This window comes from Mustela putorius, unplaced genomic scaffold (genome assembly GCF_011764305.1).
Source record: "Mustela putorius furo isolate JIRA1106 unplaced genomic scaffold, ASM1176430v1.1 tig00000592_pilon_pilon_pilon, whole genome shotgun sequence".
Lineage (NCBI taxonomy): Eukaryota > Metazoa > Chordata > Mammalia > Carnivora > Mustelidae > Mustela > Mustela putorius.
Genome location: NW_025421426.1, coordinates 10,471,483 through 10,493,289, shown reverse-complemented (window position 1 = coordinate 10,493,289; position 21,807 = coordinate 10,471,483). Strand labels below are relative to the sequence as shown.

The window sequence follows — 21,807 nt, the reverse complement described above, 5'->3', positions numbered from 1 at the left end:
TGACACGGGGCTTGATCACATGACCCGAAGATCATGGTCTGGGCTGAAACCAAGAGTCAGATGCTCACCTGACTGAGCAACCCAGGCCACCCCTCAATGGATTTTATTCTTGTTTCCATTTTCTTATGAACAATGTTGCAATGAAGAAATAAATGTCTGTGTGCTAATGAATTGGGGCCTAGAACGTCCTTTCCTATCTTAAGCCTATAGAAGCATGCATGGATAGGCTTTTCTAGCACCCTCCCAGCTTTGTGTGTGTGTTTCCAGATCTTCAGTATGTCTGAAATTTCCATCTTTCTATCATCGTACAGAATCTATATCCCTTCTTCCTTCACACAAGCTCCATGTGCGGGGATTTGGGCCTTGGATCTACGGATCGTGTGTATTTCTATCTGTTGAGCATCTGCCGTGTGTCGGGCCCTCTGCTAGGAACCAAGACCCAGAGATGAGCAAGGCTCCAGAGGGTCCTGGTCATCAGGGAGCTCACAGCCTGGGGAGGAAGATGAACAATGAACAGAAACAAAAACCATCGAAACAAATAGGCAGAAATCGTTGGCAGGAGTGGTGTGCTATGAGGAGAGTAATTCAGTGCAGGTGACTCAAAGGATCCCTCTCTGGGGAGGAAGGAGATCTCCAAGCAGGATGTGAAGGTTGTGAAGTCAGTTGTGTGAGGGTCTGGGCGAGCGCAATCCAGGCAGAGGGAACAGCATGGGAGGGGTGCAGAGGCATGGGCGCAAGACTCTTCCTCTCTGGAGCCCATTCTGATCTCTCCACCCCTCCTCATGCAGAGGGCTGGGTGTCGGTCCCCTTTGTCATCATTTGTTACCCAGGTCCTTCTCCTCGTCACTTAGTTTGCTATTGCATAAGTATTCGATAATGAGATGATTCCCAGAACTCCTGTCACTGATTCCTGGACGTGCTCAGCTCTGTGAGCCTTCCTCAGCAGCCTCTGATGTTTCTGAAACATTTAATTTCCAAATTGAACCAAATTGAAATTGGTTTAACAGCGCCTGACAGTATATGGCACTTAATAGGTACCGTTGTCCCTGTTTCATAGATGAAGAAACCAAGGCTCAGAGAAGGTAACCGTTCCAGCAAGCACAGGCAGGATTTGAACCCAGTTCTGTCTTATTCCAGCGTCCACATTCTTCAGGGAGCCCTAAATTAAACTGCACCTGTGTGAAAGCTACCGGGACTACAGGGGGTCCATAGTGCCTCCGGCCAGCCCTGTCCCAACCTGACCCAGCCTTGGCGTGGGTGACCTTGGCCCTTGGTCTGCTGGTGTCAGAGGAGTGGAAGGAACCAGGGAGACTTTTATGTTTTTGTTTTAAATTCCAAAAGTCATACATGCGTGTGGAAGAGAAAAAAAGAAAAGAAAAGAAGACAAGAGAAAAGTAGCAAATGAAAACACCCCCTTCTCCTACTCTGCAAGGTGTCCACCGTTCACAGGTTTGCATCTTTGACAGTGCCCGTCCAAACACACACACACACACACACACACACACACACAACTGTTTTTATAAAAATGGGATCACATCCTTGACTTTTTCTCCCAACCATTCCCAAGTCAGCACCTGCAGACCTTCCTCATTCCATCATATTCCACAGAATGGCTACATTTTAATCTATTTACCCCTAGACATTGAGCCTGGCCCTCCTGGCCCTCGGTCTTGTCTGTAACGAGCAACATCTGTGGGCATGCACCGTGCACACCAGAACGGGGATGTCTGCAGGACGGATGCTGCTCAGGAGTCTGATTGCCAGATGAAATGGCATGCAACGTTCCCATGTTGACAGGTGCTGCCAGGCTGCCTTCCAGAAGCCTTTCCAGCTCAATACCTGCTCCCAAGGCAGTGTGCGTGAGAGGGGAAGGCTGCCTCCCCTTCCGCTCTGCGAGACCTGGTGTGGAGACCGCTGCCAGGAGCTCCGTGCACTCAGGCCCAGATTGGGATAGGAGATGGATTTTGATAAAAGAGGTTAAATAACAGGTTTTTCCATTTCACCTTATAGGAATGGGATGGGGGGCGGGGGTGCTGGGCCTCCAGCCAATAGAGGACCAAGACTTGTCAGGAGGGCTTATAAAGCTTGCTATTTCTGGCATTTTTTCTCTTTCTCTGCTGATTATGCAGCAGAATCGCACAGAGGCTGTCGCGGGCGCGTTCTCTCGCTGCCAGGGCTTCTGTGGAATGAGACTCGGGCTCCTTCTACTTGCAAGACGCTGGTGCATTGCAGGTGTGTTTCAGCAGAAGGTAAGCAGCGGGTGCCGCCACCTCCTGCGGTGGAGGTGGTCAGGCCGTCGCTGCGGAGTGCAGACAGACGGTGCCTGGCCGGGGCGGGTGCGGGGGGGGGGTGCGGTGGCAGGCCGGGACCTGGACTGGTGCTTGTCACCTTGTGGAATGAAGATGTCCTGGAGGGTCCAGGAGGCCTGTGGTTGGCAGCTCCTTCTTGAAAGGGAATTTTGAAAGTGGCTGGGATTGGCCCCTGGAGGGGCAGGTCTTGGCACCCTGAGCATCATAGGTGCCCAGCTTATTCCAGAAACATTTGTCCCTCATCCATCCATCCATCCATCCATCCATCCATCCAGCACCCCCTGCAGTGGGCCTGGCCACGTGTGGTTGGGAGGGTCTGCCCAGTTCAGACCAGAAACAAGGATGGGGTAGTTCAGGGTATGGCAAGAGCCCAGAAGATACCCAGGATGAGGAGCGGGAAGGGCTTTTCAAGGCAGGGAGGAGGGGGGAGGAGTGGCTGGGGCTGCCAGGAACAAAGTTGGAGCTGCCTCCTTCCGTTGGATTTTGGAGTTTGTGGAACCAATGAAACTTCCTCCCCAAATTTGCAAGGATCACCTTTTCCTTTTGACCATTAAGAATCTTGGAAAAATACCCAGCTGGGATCTCCAGTTGCCCTCCTGCGGTAAAAGCAAGGCCAGCCAAAGAGGAAGGAGGACGTTGTCACAGATTGAAGGGCAAACACATACACACATAGCAGGTGACAGAGATTCTGACAGAAACCGAACATTGATGGCATGTTCTAGCTGCCGCTGGGGAGATGGTCTTTGTGGAGGGAGTTGGCTGAGTTGGGGGTGGGGCTGGTTGCAAGTGACGGGGGGCTGCACCCTGCTGAGCGGGAGGCCTGACCTCTTCTGGTGCTCTGATTCATCACGGTCATTGTTGAAAAACTGGCTTTGTGCACCTGTGTCCCAGAAATGGAAACCACCCTCAAATGCCTGCTTTCCCTTGCTGGAAATGTCCCGGGTGACCTAAGAGAGACCAAGAAACAGGAGTTTCTGTGGCCCCTGCGTGATCTCCACTTTCTGCATACTGGATCAAAGGCAAGAAGCCACAAGCCCTTGGTCTGCTGGGGAAGGCTTTGGAGCCAATCAGCCGCTAAGGAAATGGCCATCGAGAGCCTCCTGTGTTCCAGAGGCTGGGTTAGGTCCTCAGCTCTGCTACACATACAGTCTGCCACATAAGGCAAGTTTCTTGAGCCTTGCGAGTCTCAGTCTCCTTATCCATAAAATGGGGACATGGATACTTCCTTCCCTGCATTGCGGTGATTGTGTATGCACGTGCCCACACACGCCGCCTAGTACTTTGCCTTATATGTGGTAGGACCTCCGTAAATGTTGAGTGAGTGAATCAACAAATGCTCCAGACCCTTAGCTCTACTTTGGAGAACTTCATGGCTAACACTGTGTGTGTGTGTCTGTATGTGTGCACGTGCACAGACGTGCCCGTGTGGGCATAGGACTGGGGAACTTTCCCCCTTGTGCTGATAGCTAGACTGTGTTCTGGTTCCCTTCTTAGGGAGCTTGGATTCAGAGCCGCATTCTGCTACCTAGCCCTGTCTGGTACCCATTTCTCTGTGTCTCTGATTATATCCATGGACTCCTGACTGGGAGAGGAGTTAATTACAGGGACTTTATGGCTGTCTTGAAGCAGAACTGACTCTTATTTTTAACGCTTCTTGAAGAGCTTTCTGAATACTAGCATTGTATTGATGGGATCTCGGGGCAGCAGCCAGCCAGTAAGCCAGGGCTAGCTGAGAGCCCAGGATCAGAGAAATGCTTTGGAAGGGAGGTAGGAGTGGTCCAAGAAGGGAAGATGTGGCTGGAGTATCGCCGTCCCTGACTCCCCCTGGGCCTGGAGAACAGGAGCTGAACCCAGACTTAGAGTCCTGGTTCTGCCTTCTGTTTGCTGTGTGGTTTCTGGCAGGTCAGTTTACCTCTCTGAGCCAGTTTCCTTACTTATAAAATGGCAAATTATTAGAATTAAATGGGACTGGATATCTAAGGCACTGTGTGGTGCTCAGTGATTAAAAATACTTTCCCCTCTTAGGGAAGGGTCCTGGGAGCCCTTGACTGGGGCGCAGGGTATCTGCTGCCTCATAGAGTCTGACACGCAGCAGACACCTAATGAATATTTATGGAGAGGATGAAGGGGCCCAGGGAATGGGAAGCCAGAGTTCTATGTTTATATCCTTGCGTGTAATTGCTTTGTGATCGTGGGTAAGTTTCTTTGCCTTCTTTAAGTCTCTGATTCCCTTAGAAAAATAGTTGAGGCTGGTCCTACTAACCCCTACTCTTCATTCCACGTTGGAAATCAGGGCTGTATGTGGGACCTTCGGTGGACGGTGAGCTTCAGCTTTGGAATTAATTTCCCTTCTGTGATTAGTGGCACCCGTGATGACTCTCTCCCTCCTGCTCCCTCCTGCGTTCGCAAACCAGTAATTAATGAAACGGGGAGCCCAGGCAGGGGTGCGAGGTTTCCTGAGGAGGCGACTGGAGCACAGTTGATGCTCCCTCTGTGACCCCTGTTGTGATTGCCTCAGGGGGTCCGGGGGCTGTCCGGGAGTCACCATCTTTGTCCAGCCAGGGGGCCTGGCAAGTACTCACATGTGTGGATCACAAAGGAAGCCCTGAAATACCGTAGATGGGAAGAGATTTCTCCAGCTTCTCCCAGACCCTGGGGGGACATTTTCCAGGGAGGGTGGGGGGGCCTCCTGCTTTTGGGTATCTGTTGAAATAGCCATTGATACAGGCATCAGGTGGGCCTAGATTTGCAGGCTTCCCTCTCTTGATTTCTGGCTGAGACTTTAGGCCACGTACTCCTTCTCTCTGGGTCTTACTTGCTGGGCAGAACAGCAGCCTCTTATGAATGGGGGAATGGCATAGAAAAGCCGCTTTGGTTTGCACATCCTTGCCCTAGAGGGCAAATCTGAAGGAGACGGTGACTCTAAACGGTCCCTGTCTTGATTCATTGGCTCCTACCCCCCAGACACGCCCTCCCTTGTCATGCCCTTCTTGGTAAACACCGGGACTGCCCACTCCTCGGCTTACATCATGCCCGGCCCTTCTCTCGGCCTCACTCTCGGCCCTGACGGCTGCACCTGCAGGGTACAGCACCCCCTCCCCACATCACTACTACCTGCCTGATTGCTTGGGTGATCCAGGAGCCTCCCGCTCAGGCCTCCCTGTCTGCACCTCCCTGTCTGCACCTCTGTCTACCTCCCGTGTAGAGTTGGCTCTCCGCACACAGCTAACAGGATCTCTGTGAACCACTCTCCTGTTGAAAGCCTTTTGTTGGATGGTTGCTTGTAACCTGTTGGATCGGTTCTGATACCCTTCATGTGACCACTTGGGGGGCTGAGGCACCTGTCTGATCTCCTTTTTTGCAATCAGCAAGCTAGCTTCTGCCTCCTCCCTCCCAGGCAGAATCACCACTTTCTGAACCACCCCACCACCACCACCACCACTAACCACCTGTGGTGCTTCTGGATTTTATACCTGCAGACCTTTTTGTCCAGAATGTTTCCTTTACCCCTTGAGCTCCTGCTCATTCTCGCAGACGGAGCTGTGGCCTCACTGCTTTCCAGAGACTTACTCTGATTGCTGACTCCTCCCTCCCCCAGCGGTCTGGGCCAGGGACCCTTCCCTGCAACCGCCCCACCGCAGTCCTCCACATCAGTGCTGTGATGCTCTGAGTGGACGGACGCCGGGTGTGACGCCGGGTGTGATGCACCTTTACGCTCATGCTCTCTGGAAGGACAGATACCACAGAGCAGCTGCTTGGGAAACATCAGTTTAGGTGCCAAAGCCAATAACTCCTTACTCACTAAGGGCTTTCTGACCTTAGAATCCTCAGCCTGTGGTTGGCTCCGGCTGGTCACCCTGGATAAGCCATCTAACCTCTCTGATGTTGGAGGATCTTGAGGACAGACAAGGGAACACACACAACAGATTTCCTCTTCTTTCCCACCTGCTGGACAGTAAATATCCCCAAAGACACTTGGAACATTTAAATGGCTGAGCAGAGCAAACCCAAAGAGGGGCCAGGCCCAGCGGCCCCCAGTGCCGTGCACAGAGGAGCCCTGCACAGAACCTCAAACACAAGCAAAAATAGCACCCATTGAGGCAACCTGCATTGCAGAAGCCACAGGAAGAAGCCGCAGGCCGAGCGGATGTCAACCGCTCTGAGGCCCCACGGAGGCTCGGATGTGTCGAGCTGTTGCAGCCCTCATGCCTGCCCTTACTGGCTCCTCTGACCACAGCCATCAGATAAGGCTGTGGAAAAAAGGCTGGCTTCCTCTCTCTGGGGAGGAGTAATCTCAGTGCCATCTGTGGGGCACACTCCATCCTCTGTCGCTTCTCTGGTTTCTCTCCACACCTCCCCCCACCAACAACCCCCTTGCTCTCTCTGCCCGCCCTACTGGTCTTCACCCGCATAGCCGGACCTTCGGGCCTTTGCACGGGCTGTTTCTCCGCCCATCCCCCATACTGGCCTGGCTTAGTCTCTTCCCTCTTTCCAGTTTGCCGGACCGCCCCTTTCTCCGTGAGGCCCGCCTTGACTGCCCTGCTGCATTTCGCATACACTCCACCCTGGTGTTCCTCATTCATCTCACCTGCTCACCTTTTTCTCCTTTCCGTAATCTTTACAACCTTCTACGCACTGTGTAAGTGGCTTACTTACCAGACTGAATGTTTGTTTTGTGTCTTCAAAGCAAGAGGCAGGCTCCAAGGATCTTTGGTCCCAGAAAAGTGCCTGGTGCCCCTGAGGAGCCAATAAATAGTCTTTCAGGAAATTAATGTATGAATGAGGGGATAAGAACTAGTCCAGCAATCAGAAGAGGGTCAGGCTGGATGTGTTTGGGTTCTTGTTTGATGTGCCCATTCACTCACACTCACACTCAACGCGTGTGCTCACACAGACGCCCTCAGCCATTTTTGGAGCCTCTCCATGTTCAAGACAGGGTTGGCCGGGGGTAGGTGCTCATCAAATGCTCATAGGAAAGAGGCGGGGGACTGACAGCAGGGCCAGTGGGAAGGAGGCCTTGTGCTTTAGGGAATGGACCTTGCTTGGCACATCTAGGAGTGGTTCAGCTGGCAGGAGAGAGAGGTCCCGTGGGAGATGATAAGGCATGGGGCTGGAGAAGGTGGCAGAAATCAGGTCAAGAGGGACCACAGAACCCAGGGAAAGAGGTGGGAGCTTTTGAAGGATTTTAACCAGGGGAATGATTTATGGATGATTTAGGACTGGGTTCTCCTGGTTTGTGATTGGATAGGAAAATCCAGTCTTTGTTCTAAGTCAGCTATATGCCAGACACCCTTGGCTGTGCTTTTTATGAGGTTTCTCATGAGCCCATGGTGGAGATGAGAAAATTGAGACTCAAGGCAAGGAGCCTCACAGAGTCCATCCTCCCCCTGTGACAGCCTGCGTCATCTTTTATAATGCAAATCAGAGCATGTTACTCCTTTTCAAGTACTCTCTATGGGCTTCCCATTTGGGATAAAATCCAAATCCCTACTATGGCCCCAGGATTTCACCAGCTTCGGCCTGTGCTGACCACTCTAATCTCAACCTTGTTCCTCCTCTGTGCTCTCGCCACATTATTCCTCCCCCGTGTGACATTGACAGCTTTCTGCTTGCTTACCCCATGGACTTTGCACTTGATAATCCCTCTGCCCACAGGGCTTCTTGTGTGGCAGCCTCCTCCTCCTCCTGTAAGGCTCCCCCAGTTTAACCCTAGAGAGAGATCTTTTCAAGTCTTTCCATTATCTATCTCTGTAGTTCACCTGTTTGCTTCATGGCATTTATCATGATTGTAAGACATGTTTGTGTGTTTGTTGCCTGCCTCCTCCCGTGGGCTCTGAGGTCTGTGGGGGCGGGGACTGTGTCTGCGGAGGACGCAGGGAGCTCTGGACCTGTGTGGCCTGGATAGCTACATGCCCCTGGACCTGTGTGAGGAGACAAACACGCCCTCCACCCCTGCCCCAAGGAGGTGCTCCTTGATTCCCGCTGCACGTGATCTTGACCCCACTCCCAGTGCTGCCCACATTCCCCATAATGCTATATGCTCTGCCTGGCATTCCAACTGCCTGGAGAATCCATGAATACATGTGGAAAGATGTCAGCTCTGGGCTCAACTCTCAGCTCAGCCACCTAAGAGCTGTGAGACCTTGAGCAGTTTCCCTTACCTTTCTGAGCCTCGCTTTGCTCATCTGTAAAATGGGCACACCGAGGGACGGTCTGTCAACAAGGGCCCGACACCTATGTGCCCCGTGCTTGATTCAGCTCTAAACTCCCTTATCTGAAATCCAAAAAGCTCCGCCACCAAACGTTGATTTGTAAATATGCCGCAAACTTATTTGGTCCCAGAACCTGGTCTGAACTGACACAAATATCTCCGTAATTTTTACTTAACCCACTTATGTGTGTATTTATAGAATTCACTGCAGGATTATGAATGTGTTTTACTGCACCTGTTGCTCCAGACCCCTACTGAAGGTACCGTGTGATTTGTGGGATTATCACTTCCTCTTCAGAATCCAAACGAATTCCGAATTCTGAAATCCTGTGAGTTCTGGCTGAGGAGCTTGAACCTGTATATGAGAGCTGGCAGAACTTCTTGGGGCATGGGAGAGCTTGGGGGGCCTCTGAAAGCTGTCACTGTGCCAGAAACCTCTTGTTTCCTCTTGGTTTCTTGGCAGCCAGTGTCTTTTTAGTTGCTTGGGGTTAAGTGGGGTTTTGTTTGCTCGGGGGCAGAGGTTATAGCTTGGGCAGGGTGAACTCAGGTGCTCAAGCATTTCTGGTTTGAATTGAAAAGGGGAAATTTTTTCTTATGAATCATCAGAAAAAGAAATCAGGAGGAAGTGTGTGACCAAGGAGAGGAAATTAGGGTTTGCGAACTGCGTGAGTCACCCCCTTTCTGACTCCTGGGTGATCCCTTGCTCTTGGCAGTTTTCATTCATCTCCGAGACTCTCGGTTCCATAGTTTGGGAAACACGCTGGGGACTGCCGTGGTTTTCTTCTGGCTCCAGCCCCGCTTCCCTTTCTAGCCGTCAACATAAATGTCTCTTTTTGAATCTCTGCCACACCAGTTTACTTAGTAGCGCTCCATCAAATGTTTCTTCTGTGTCCCGGCTCTGCGCAGAGTCCCGCTTCCCGGTCCCCACCCTGTCGATCGTCATAGCAGCTTCTGCCTGGCTTCCCGGACAAGCCTCAGTCTTACCTTTTCCAGTCCATTCTCTGTCCTGAGGTCAGAGGCCAGCTTTCTAAAATGCAGCTCCCACAGAGGGTTTCAGCTGCCGAGTGTAGCCCTGGAAGCCCCATCAGAAGGAGGTCCTGTTTGCCTGGCATTTCAGCTCTCCCTGCCTCCCTGCTCGGTGCATGGGCCTCCTCTCCAGCTCCCCAACTTTGCTGGGGGCTGTTCCCATGCTCGCTCCCTTCCATCCGGTGCCTTCTCTCATCACCTGGCTAAGTATGCTCTTCCTGCCGGGAGAAGCCGTCTCTCTGTGCAGTCTTTTTTTTTTTTTTTTTAATATTTTATTTTTTTATTTGACAGAGATCACAAGGAGGCAGAGAGGTAGGCAGAGGAAGAGAAGGGTAAGCAGGCTCCCCGCTGAGCAGAGAGCCCGATGCGGGGCTCGATGTGGGGCTCCATCCTAGGACCCTAGGATCAAGACCTGAGCCAAAGGCAGAGGCTTAACCCACTGAGCCACCCAGGTGCCCCTCTGTGCAGTCTTTTTACACAGCCGTCTACGCTCCCATGAACTCTGGCTCCCAGTATGCCTATCATCTGCAATACAGTTCCTACCCTTGCCCCCCTCAGTACACCACAAGCTCAGGAGGACAAAGACTATGTCCCACCCACTGCTGGTACCATCTCCAGCTCAGAACAGAAGACCGTTTTAAGCAAGACTGTGTACTGGAGATAAAGGGGCACCCCCTCAAAGTGGTGAGGGGGTGACTCCTGAGGCAGGAGACAGGGGTCTTGGATTTTCCACTACCCTGCTCCCGGCTGGCTGTCTGCCTTGGGAGTGGCTGCCATATTGCTTTCCAGTAGGCTGGAAACTGTTTTCCTTGTCAGGACTGGCGTGAAATATCCCTTTCATTACAGTAGGTGTGTTTCACGTACATTTCTCCCCATCATCGAATCAAATGTACATTTTCCCTGTATATTTGTTTCTTGGTAGATTGCCTCTTGCCTGGCTTTCCTGTTTGTGTCCTGTGTCCTTTTGTCTATTGGCATCTTGCTGTCTCTTTAATTTGACTGAAATGTTTCTACATCGTATATATTAACTGTCTCATAGTCGGTGCTGATATTTTCTTAGTCTGATGTCCTTTTCATTTTGGTTTTATTATGCTTCCTTCTACAGAAGATATTAATGCATATATATTTGAATCTGTCAATCTCCCTTCCTCTGTGATTGCTTCAAGGGCTGAGGAAGTTATCCTGCTGCCATAGATCTGATAAACATTCTGTTCTGTTTTCTGCTATTTCCCTATAACATGACTTTTTATATTTAACTCTTTAATCTGTTTAGAGTGCGTTTTGGTCTGTGGCTTGCACTGAGAATCTAGGTAAGTGTTCCTAAAGAGGAACAGGATAACCCGTCATCCCCATTCTGTTTTTGTCTTTTTTAAAAAAAATAATTGGTCTTTGTCTCTTTGTTTCCAAAAAGAGAGACAAAATAGAATAGTTGTTATGAGGGTGAAACTTGGCCCAGTGAAGATTCTGGCTTTGCCACTTTCTGGCCGTGTGACCTGTGAGCAGTTGCTGAAATTGTACCATGCATTTTCTCCTCCGTAAAGTGGGTCGATATCTCCCACAGAAGCTCGAGTGAATACTGTATGGAAAGCATGTCCCGCGTACCCGGCATATCGTTAATGTGCGCTCCTTCACCGTACGTGTTCATACAGAGCCGGGTCTAATTCTGCGCTTTCTTTGCCATTGCACTGATTTTAAGCTCTTCTCTGATGTCACTGTCACACTCCTCTGGCTGTTGGCCACACGGAAAGTTTTAGTCTCTGGCCAAACGAGGCACCCGCCATTACTCTTCTTTTAGGAACATTGCTGTAAACCGCCCCCCCACCTTTTTTTTAGTGCAGGTTGATTCTTCCCACCCACTCTGCACTGCAGCCCCCCTCCATGGTTTATAGACATTCCACCCCAGTTGTGCACACACACCCCGGTTTTTCTTACCCTCTGCTCACTCTGCTCCCTCTACCTAACCGATGTGCATCAATTGCTCTCACCTGGCTTATCTCCCCTTAGTGCCTTGTCACCCCCGGTGTCATCAAGTGCTGGGGCCCGTATTCCCTCTGGACCCCAGGCTTCCCTGGAGATCATTCGTGTCCAGTTCTTAGAGCCTGGCACGTGGCTGGGTACAGCACAGGTACCCAGGTCAGAGATTGGAGAAGGTGGGCTGGTCCCCATGACCTTCAGCTTTGATGGCAAGTGGGCTAACTCTGGCTTCTTTTGGACACCCAGGCTCGGGGGACCTAGCAGTGTGGCTGTGGTGACCCTCAGCATGCTGTTGCTGACCCCTGTGGGTCACCTTACAGCCCGGGCCTCAGTTTCCACCGTGGGATAATGAGAAGGTCTCCAAGGCTCCCGACTTCTCTTACCCTGGGTGGCTCTGAAGTGAAGATGCGGTACAAGAACTCACTGGCCTGTGCTGAGCCTCAGAGTGTAGGCTGTTCTCTCTCTCGGTTTTCTGGGGGAAAAGGTCTGTTAGGACCAAGGTTCTTCCATTGGCCTCCCGGCCCCTGTGCACAGGGTCCTCAGGGGGAGCCCAGACTTGGGGAGTAGAGGTTCGATGATCAAGAACAGAGGGCTGGAGGGCGGGAATCCACCTCATGCAGAGAGGCGGCACACCCAACCCGCCGGTTCCATTCCCATTTCCGGGGGGCGGGGTTCGAGGATCCCCCTGGGCGAGGCCCTTGCCTTGGCCCCACGACCGCACCGGGCACGAGCGAGCCCAGGTCTGCGGGCTTCCAGAGCCGCGGCGAGCCAGTGTTCCCCCAGCTCCCAAGTCCAAAGGCTGGTTTTAAGACAGCACTTAACAATACAGCAGCAGTGTTTACATCTATTATTTCCTGTGTTATCTGGCACTGACAGAAGGAAGTGAACTTGGTACTTTGTCTGTGTTAGGTTTTGGGGTTAGATGCCTAAATGCCAAGTTCATGTGACCTAGAAAACCTTTCTAGGTCAAATTGCTATTTCAAAAGATTTTTTTTTCTTTGCTTCCCCCCCCCTTTTTTTTTAACCGACCCACGGCTGAACGCTGTCGTTGACATATTTCCCTTCCAACAATGCAAGCCCTTTGTGGCATGATTGAGGGCTTGTTTTGTAGCGCTGGGAGAAAATATCTCCCAAATCATCTGCTGCTCATTGTCTCTGGCACTTGCTCACCCCACCCCCCACCCCGTGCCACAATCCCACCGGATGCTCCCTCATGTGGCCCTGGGTTAATTGTCTTTGGCAAGAATCGGTTTGGGGACATTTATCCAACCGCGGAGGATAGATCATTGTCAAGCATGAATCCTCGCCGTCCCAGCAACCTGAGGCTCTCCACCACTGACTGCAGTCTCTGGGGAGGTGGCGGGAATTGGACAGCTCCGCAGCTCTGCAGGGTAGAGGGTCAGACCGCAGACATGGGGGAGTCGTTAGAACCTCGACCCTGCTGATGGGCTTCTGGGTTTGAGTCCCGACTCTACCCCCTACCAGTTGGGTGGCCTTGGGCAAGACTCTTTACCTCAGTTTCCTCATCTGTAAAATGGGAGCCTGAGTAGTAGTAACTTACCTCAGGGTTATTGAGAAGATTCTGTGAGCGAAAATTTACAGATCGGCTAAAGGAGAGCCTGGCTTATGCAAGCACCGTGTAAATGTTGCACCAATTAGTTGAAATGAAAAAAACGATCATAGAGGTAGTGGATGCTCTTGTGTCACCGGATCCCTCCTCATCTGAGACGCTCATCCTGCCAGCTAGTCAGAGTGTTGGCTGCTGTTGTCTGGCTGCTGAGCCTCCTGGGTCTTGCCTTTGGTGGAAGGAGGGGGCCTTTCCCAAGGTTAGCCCCTTCCCCCAGGGCAGCCTGGGTCCCGTGGCCGGGAATGCAGTGGCTCCTTGCCTTAGTCCGGGACATGGCTCCAGAGCTGTCCTGTGGACAGGCTGCCGTCTCTGGTGTGACTGCATCATGGTTCACCTTGTCCCTCTGCCCCTCCTGCCTTCTGCCTTTCCTGGAGTGCCCACCCCCATCCCCCACCCAGTGAACTTCCACCTTCACTCTCAGAGCCTGTTCCCAGGACCCTGCCCTAAAGCCACAGGGAGCCACCACATGCTGAAGTGGTGCAAGCCACCACTTGCTTGCATTTCCAGAACCTCTTTGAGGAGCAGCCTTGGGGGTTCTGCACCATCCTCGTCCCCTCCTCTCTGGGTGCGCACCATTTGTGCACCATGGACGTGCTCAGCAAACTCCCCCTGCTCTGTAGGGTCGTGGCAGAACATTTGAAGTGGGGGTTGATGATTTCAGGACCCTCCTGTGGTGAGAAGAGGAAGGTCTAATTCTGGAACAAACAGCAAAACTTCATACTGACCAAATGGGGGTGCCCGGGTGACTCAGTCAGTTAAGCATCCAATTCTTGGTTTTGACTCAGGATGTGATCTCATGGCTCATGGGATCGAGCCCTGCACCAGGCTCTGCACTCAGCGCGGAGTCTGCTTGAGTTTCTCTCTCCCTCTCCCCCTGACCCTCCCCCTGCTCATACTCCCCCTCTCTCTAAAAACAAATAAATAATCTTAAAAAACAAAAACAAAACCCAACCCTGGCAAAGCGGCTGAAGGGCTCAAGAGAGCCTCATCCATTCAACCCCTTCATGTACAAAAAGGGAGGTGAAGCCCGGAGAGAGGAAGGTCTTGTTGAAGGCCACAGAGCGAACAGGTACTTCTCCTTTTCCCCCAGAGGAGAGAGCGCTTTGGGGAAACAGCGGGACACGGTGATCTGAGGAGTCAGACAATAAATGCTTTCGGGGTGCCCCCCAAGCAGAGGGGCAGCTCTCATCAGGGGCTTCCTGGAGGGGGCAGCATGGAAAGAAAGGGAAGAGAAGGGAGGTACAGGAGGGAGTCCGAGTGAGGGACAGGAGGCCACCTCGAGAGTTGGGTTGGCAGAGGGCAGGTTCTCAAGTTCTTTCCAAGACTTTGCCCTTAGTGGCAAGTATGGGGCCTGAAGAGAAGGTCCTGGGCAGAACCAGACAGGAGCCTTGTCTTTCCTGCCTCACACTGGCCCCTCCCTGCCGAACCAGGTCTCTGCTCAGGACTAGATGAGTGAACAGATGAGGGAAGGGAAGATTGTGCTGGAGAAGGACTGCTTCACTGCCGTGGTGGTGGAGGGGGGCGGTGGGAGCAGGAACAAGCTGCAGGCTTTGAAGACACCAGCTTCTGGTGGGGGAGGGCTTATGGCTCGGAGCTGGGAATGTAGGTCCCTGTCCTCTCTCCTCCCACCCCACAGAGGCCCATTGGCGCCAGCTGAGATGAGACTACACTAGGGATGCAGGTGAGACCAGCGGGGAACACACATGCTGGCATCCACTGCCGCAGAAGCGCGGCGGGCGGCCGCCAAAGCCTGCGTCAGATCTGATGGGGTCCTCGCCCTGCTCCTGGGCAGTCTCACTGGACCACACCCTGACCCACTTCCCGGCCCGTTCCCTCCAGCCCAGGCTGCGTCTGCAGCCCCCTTGGAAACATTCCCCCTCGCAGCGGCCAAATGAAAATGTTTGTTGAAAACAACATGTGCATAATTAAAGCTTAATGAGCGCTTGTCTGTTTGGAATGTGCAATTAGATTTATAATCGGGGATGGGAGCGAGCTCCAAATGGCTTTAAATGGAGCTGAGAGAGAGGATAATTTTTGCCATAAATCTGCGGTAGTGTTGGAGGGTACGTAAGCTGCTACCGGCCTGCCAGGCCGCCCTGCTCTGCCCACTGGGCTACCCTGCCCATCGGCTCCTCTTGGCAGCTGCAGCTGGCTAATGGCCTGTGTGGGACTCACCAGGGGTGTTTGAGGTGGTTCTGCTCTGGGTTGGAGCGGGAGCTCACCGGAGCTGTGTGATCAGAGCTCACTATGGGGAGATGAGGGTTGGAGCCAGGTGCAGCTACCCTGTTGTGTGCGGGGCCCTTGGTGGACAAGGAGTCTGCATGCTCCCTGTGTCCCTTCTGGGCTGGGAAGTGGCTCCACATTTTGTTCTCTGCTGCATCCCAGTACCTAGAACTCAAGTCACATCTGTCCAGTGAGTGGTGTGTCTCTGCACCAACCTCTCGCCTTGAACAAATCACTCCCCCTCTGTGCGCCTTGGTTTCCCGTTTCCCCATATCTATCACAGAGAATTCTTTTCCCCAGGGACCGCATCTCAACCAGTGCTCTCCTGTAGAAATAGAATACAGACCACATATGTAACTTTAAATTCTCTAGCAGCCACGTTAAAAAAAGTAAAAAGAAGAAACAGGTGACATTAATTTTTAATAATAGACTTCAGTTAAATTCATGTATCCAAAATGTTACCACTTAAGCATGTAATCATAAATTTCAGATTATTTTTTTAAAGATTTATCTATTTATTTAAATGATAGACAGAGATCACATAGTAGGCAGAGAGGCAGGTAAGGGGGTGGGGAAGCAGGCTCCCTGCTGAGCAGAGAGCCCTATGCGGGGCTTGATCCTAGGGCCCTGGGATCATGACCTGAGCCGAAGGCAGCAGCTTAACCCACGGAGCCACCCAGGCATCCCCTGAATTTCACATTCTTTTGTTGTTGTTCTGAGTCTTTGAGCCCTGGTGAGTATTTTATACTCACACACACCTTAATTCAGACTAACTGCATTGTAGATGCTCGGGGGCCACATGTGGTTGAGGGTCTCCCTGTTAGAGAGTACGGGTCTGGAAGGAGGATGGTTGGAGCCAGTTGAGAAGGTTCTGCTTCCCCATCTGTAAAATGGGGACAGTGACTCCTCTCTCCCAGAGGAGGCAGGTGCCTGGTAGCTCTCTGCCACGGCAGCTGTAGCGATCGCTGTCTTTTCATACTCCCTCCCAATGTATTTTATGACTTAAACAGGCAGCACCATCTACACCAACTCTTGCTGGTAGCGGGGAGGAGGGTCCTACAGTAACCACAGTGCTGGGCTTGCTCAAGAGGTCTGCTCCCGCCCCACTCCCCTGGCAGGCATTGCTCCCCCTTACTGGCTGATGAGACCCCAGGCACAGAGCTGTCAGGTCACCTGCTCTGGTTTACAAAGCTGGAAAATGGTGGGATGGGAAGCTAGTATAGGCCTTTGGGGAACCAGCAGCCTGGACTATAGACTCAGCTCTGCCACATCCTGGCTGTGTGGCCTTGGAAAGATCCTTTAACCACTCTGGGCCAGTCGTAGGGCTGGGTTTCTCAGGGGGCAGAAAAAGGATATGCATTATGCTGGAAAACAGGTGCACCAATAAAGAGAAAAGCTTTTTTTGGAGGGAAATTGATATTTGGTATTTAGGAACAAAGCATCATCGTGGGAAAAATCTCTCATTTGGACTCATGAAGATTGCAATTTACAGATTTTATTTTAAATTATATGTGGCAGGCATGGGCATCAGGGGTCTTGTCTTCCCCATGTGTGAGACCTCAGAGGGTTGTATAAAGACCCACTCAGTTTCCTCACCGATGGGAGAGGGGTAGTTATAGTGACCTAGAGGCCTCTTGGGGTTGTTCTGTACTTTATATAAGTAATAGCTAACAATTACTGAGTGCTTGCTGTGTGTGTACCAGGCGATGTTCTCGGTACTTTCTCTGTGTTAATGTAGTCAATCTAAGTGATAGACCCATTTTCCAGATGAGGAAACTGAGAAAGAGTAACTTCGTTAAAACGTCACACAACTTGAAAAGCAAGGCTGAGATTTGGACCTAGGGAGCCTGGCATCAGGGCCAGGGTTTGTAACCATTATCCTTCTCTAAGTGCGCTTGTGCCCGAGGCTCTGTCCCGGGGCCCCTTTCCCTGCACAGCGCCTCTCTGCCCCTCCCCCGCCTCTCCTGGGTCCTGATGTACATCTCTCTGTGACACCGCCACATAAAACCGCACTCTTGGCAGGGCCCAGGGCGCAGCTGCCACATTCGCTGCCTCTAGCTTTTGAGCCGTGTTTTGATCCACATAGAAGGAGTGTTCTCACGGCCGACGTGGGGGTAGGCAGGCGCAGTGTATGCTGCTTTGATTGTTTCCTCTTTAGATCTCTGTGAGGTGCATCTCTCAGTGTCTGCCACTGGCTGTGCTGGGGGCTGTGCATCCTTGGTCTTTGATCTGTGTCTCTGTGCAAGGAGCGGAGCGGGGGCAAGCAGATTCTACAGAACAACTGTTTCTTTGGTGCCAGGAGTTAAGGCCAAGTTCAGAACTGGCTGGGTGGATTTGGGCAAGCTCTCCAGCAACCCTGAGCCTTGCCTTGCTCATCTCTACAATGGGGCTGGCCCTGCAGCCTTGGCATTTCTGGGAGGGTTCCAGTGAGATGACCAGGCACAGCCTGGGGATGAGGTCTGGGACACGGTAGCTGCTCATTGGCCTGAGCTCACAGCAGCCTTGAATGCCATGTTCCCCACTCTTTGCCTGGCCAGTTCCTGTGTGCCCTCCATGCCGGAGCTGCCATGTTGCCTTTTCAGGATGCCTCTCTTGAGAAGCCTTCCTTCCTTGTGTCCACATCCCTGGAGTAACCTTATCCTGCCATTGCCACATTTGTCAAAGAAGAAACCATTATTTAATGTCTGAAATGCTGAATTCGTTGCTATACTTTGCAAAGCTAGTCTCTTCAAATCAAGCATCAGCTGAGGTTTGTAGGATTTGGGCGGGGGGGGGGGGAGCACAGTGTCCCGGAGTAGACGATTTTCAGAAGCAGGAGGCTCTGGGACTGGCTAAGTCCTAGAGGTGGGCACGTGGCTACTGGAGTCAGAATATTATTGATCAATTTGATTTTCAGAGGCTTGAGTGAATGTGGAGCTGTCACTGACCAGTTGGGATGGGCTTCGAACAAGTTTCATAGTTACTCGTTCCCATCTCGGGACTATGGCCAGAGAACTGCCTGTCTTTCTCCAATGTGGGGAATGGAAACATTCTATTCTCTGAAGCTTCTGCATAGAACTGACTGTCAGAGTCATCACGTCTTATGCCAGTACAAAGTCGGGCACATAATACACACTCGAGATATTGTTCTGTAAACAACAGTTGCCCTCTTTATAACCTCAGAACCCCTTTGCTTTTATGTTTCTGTGCCTTATGACAAGTTTTATTTATTATAAATTCCCAGTGGTTGTGACTGTGTTACTTGGCACATTGTAGGTGTTTACTACATGATATACAAGGGCATGAATTGATTTAATTTTGCTTCTGCATATTTAAATTAGATCCTAGACCCGGCTGGAGAGTATGAGTGAATGAGGGGAAGACATGAGAGGGGTGGGGTCAAGGTGAATGGGTTGACTTTGAACAGGATTGAGAGATTTCACCTTTTGCAACAAAAGGGAAGGGCAGGACTGGTGTATTGTCAACAGGGTGGGGAGGGGAGAGATTTGAAGGGAGAACGGACAGCCTCAGTGACCTAGGAAACATAGTCCGGATGGAGAGGGTTGCCAAGCCGGATGCGGGGAGAAGAGTTTAACACATAATAACAATAACAGGTTAAATTCAAGGTCACTCACAACCATTACGGGTGGAACCAATACTCTAATTCATGAATCTGTGTGTAGCCCAGGACATCACATTACATATAGAAGTTGAATTGAACCCAGAGCCAACTTAGGATGGAAGTTTAAGGTTGGGCCCAAGAACACAGATCTAACAGAAGAAAGCAAGACTGCTAAGGGTGCAACACAACCAGGAAAAAAAAAAAAAGACCAGGGAGAGTTGGATTTTAGTGGGTAGAGGAGGGGAAGAGGAGGGTGGGACAATATGTGTAAAGGCTGGGGCACTGGAGGTTCCTGTAACCTTGAGGGATGCCCTGGGAGCTGAGGCTCAGGGCCAGTTGTCAATGACCAATGATGTGGTGTCACTGCAGGGTTTTGTTCCAAGCACTAGTGATAGCCAGGGTGGAGGATGGATTGGGGGGAGTGGGAGCTAAGCACAGAGCCTCTGTGGGTGTTTGGATTAGGGGATATAGGAGAGATGGGGTCCAAAGTCATCCTGGAGGTACTGCTTCTATCCTGTGCAGAAGGTGACATCTTCTCTCAGGATGGTGGACCCCTGGAAGAAGAGCAGATCCAGGCACATGTCAGAAGTTCAGTGTGGGGTGTGTGGAATTTGAGATGCTCATGGACCAGATGTCCAGGGAGAAACTATACATTGGAATCTGGATGTAATTTGGTTGAAGATGAACATTTGAGAGTCAGTGATACATTGTAATCCTAAGAGGCCATGACATTGTCCAGGGGAAGTATGAGTAGAGTGAGAAGGAATTACCAGATAGAAGTTAACCATCCACTTATCCATCCCACTCACCCATGCAACCCACTCCATCAACCCAGGCATCCCACTTGGGGTTTTCATTCTCACTCTTCATTCTTCTTTCTCACTCAACCATTCCATCCATCCAGCCATCGCACCCACCCCCCACCCATCCCACCTTCTAAATCTGCTGTCCAATCACTGAGTCATCTGTTGATCTACCTCCTGGTCCATCGATCACCTTCAATTCTCCAAACCACGTATCTTCCCCTCGCACCTATTTATCATCCATCCATCCATCCCTCCCATACATCTGCCCACCATATATCCACTCATTTTACCCATTACAACTATGTCCTTCTCTATGTCAACCACCAGCCACATGTGACATTTGAGCACTTGAAATATGGCTAATTCTAAACTGAGATACACTGTAATGTAAAATGCACATCAGATTTCAAAGACAGTATTAAAAAAAAAAGACTTCAAACCATCCCATTCACAGTTTTTCTGTTGATTACATGTTGTAATCATAATATGCTAAAAATATTGGGTTAAATAAAATATGTAATTAAAATTAATTTCACTTATTTATATTTGGTTTTATAACTGTGGCCACAGGAATTTAAAATGACATATGCAGCTTGCATTTGTAACTTGGATTATATTTCCATTAGACTGTGCTCATGTATACATCTGTCACCCATCCATCCATCCATCCATCCATTCACCCCTCTATCTCATCTTTCACTCCCTCCCTCCTCCCATCCATTCACCCATCCAGTTACCTCATTTGTCCATCCCCCAGATACCTAATTTACACTTACTATGAATCAGTGTCTCTCAGGATCATAAGAATGAGGAAACCGAGGCATAGAGCAGCTAATGCACTTGCTCACGGTGGTGCTGATGGAACTGGCATTGTCTGATTCTAAGATCAGGGCTCTCCCTTTTCACCTTGGCTATTGCTAAGTTTCCTTAAAGTTAAAATGGGATCTAGGTTGGGAGGGCTGTCGGAGTAGGGGCCCAGGAGCCTCTCTTGCGAAGGGGACCACATGGTTTGGGGGGAGAGACAGACCCTTCAGAAGCCTCTGTGAGCAGGGTTCCTGGTGGCCGTCATGAAAGGGTTATCCCCACACATTCGATATTTGCAAAAATGTGGGTTCTTTCAGATTCCCAAACTCATTTCCATGACAAAACTCTTGGGAAGAGAAGATGAAGGTCTGGCTTTTGCAGAACAATCTTCCAGCTGTAATGAGGACTGAAGATGGCGATGGGGAAAGGAATTATAATTAGAATATGAAATGGGGAAAATTAATCTATTCCAGTCAGTGGTAAGAGGATGTTCTCCTGCATTTCACGGAAATTCTTGGGCCATTTTTCCCCCTGCATTTTACCCCCACCCCCAATTTTAAAAGATACAGAAGGTTGCGTGGCGTGAAAAAATACATTTTTGGCCGAGGGACTGATACATTGTGAGATATGCATGAAATTTAAGCTCCTGCCTGTGTCGGTACACGCTCACGCCATGCACGTTTGTGGGTACACGCAGGCGAGTTCTGTTTACGTCGCTGCAGATGAGCGTCTTCCCTTCCTTGCCCGGTGTGCACGCTGTGGGCGTCGCGTACCCGTCACATAAAGGGTCTACGACACGTGCACATTCAGGCTCGTGCTACGGACACCTCTGTGTTGGCTTGTGTTGCCTGTGGGTGTGGTACGTGTGTGAGGAAGTGTCGTCACAGTCCTCCACCGGTTTGTGATGTGTGTGTAGTCACCAGGCTTGGGCACATTGCATTTGACATAGACATTTGTGTCCGCACACACACACCCCGCCCCCAGCATTCGCTGTGCGGTGGGTACAAATGTGGGCATTTGTGATCTTGGTTGTGCATGCGGAGGAGGAGGGGGCCCTGATTTGTGATTTCTCCCCTTGGCTTGCAAGTTCTTTCCCCCAGAAAAACAACCTCCCCAAAAGGGCTGAGGAGGTAGGCTCCAGGCCTTAGGACCCTGGGGGCCAAGCCAGGGGAAGCCTGGGACCCTTGGGGTCACCCTCTCTCCTTCCTTCCCCTGCAAGGACTCCG

The 21,807-nt window shown here is 51.1% G+C and overlaps 1 protein-coding gene across 6 annotated transcripts in view; it reads left to right on the top strand.

Moving 5' to 3' along the window:
• Positions 1 to 21,807, top strand: part of TOX2 (TOX high mobility group box family member 2) — a 139,047-nt gene that overhangs the window by 35,380 nt on the left and 81,860 nt on the right. For 2 of the 6 annotated variants that reach the window (XM_045082182.1, XM_013053278.2), the window contains exon 1: positions 2,109 to 2,249. The exons of the other annotated variants lie outside the window; for them this stretch is intronic. In XM_045082182.1, coding sequence (XP_044938117.1) covers positions 2,124 to 2,249 — 126 coding nt within the window. In that variant the 5' untranslated portion in view covers positions 2,109 to 2,123. Of the gene's footprint in view, positions 1 to 2,108; positions 2,250 to 21,807 lie in introns of those variants that run through there. 6 annotated transcript variants of the gene reach the window in all.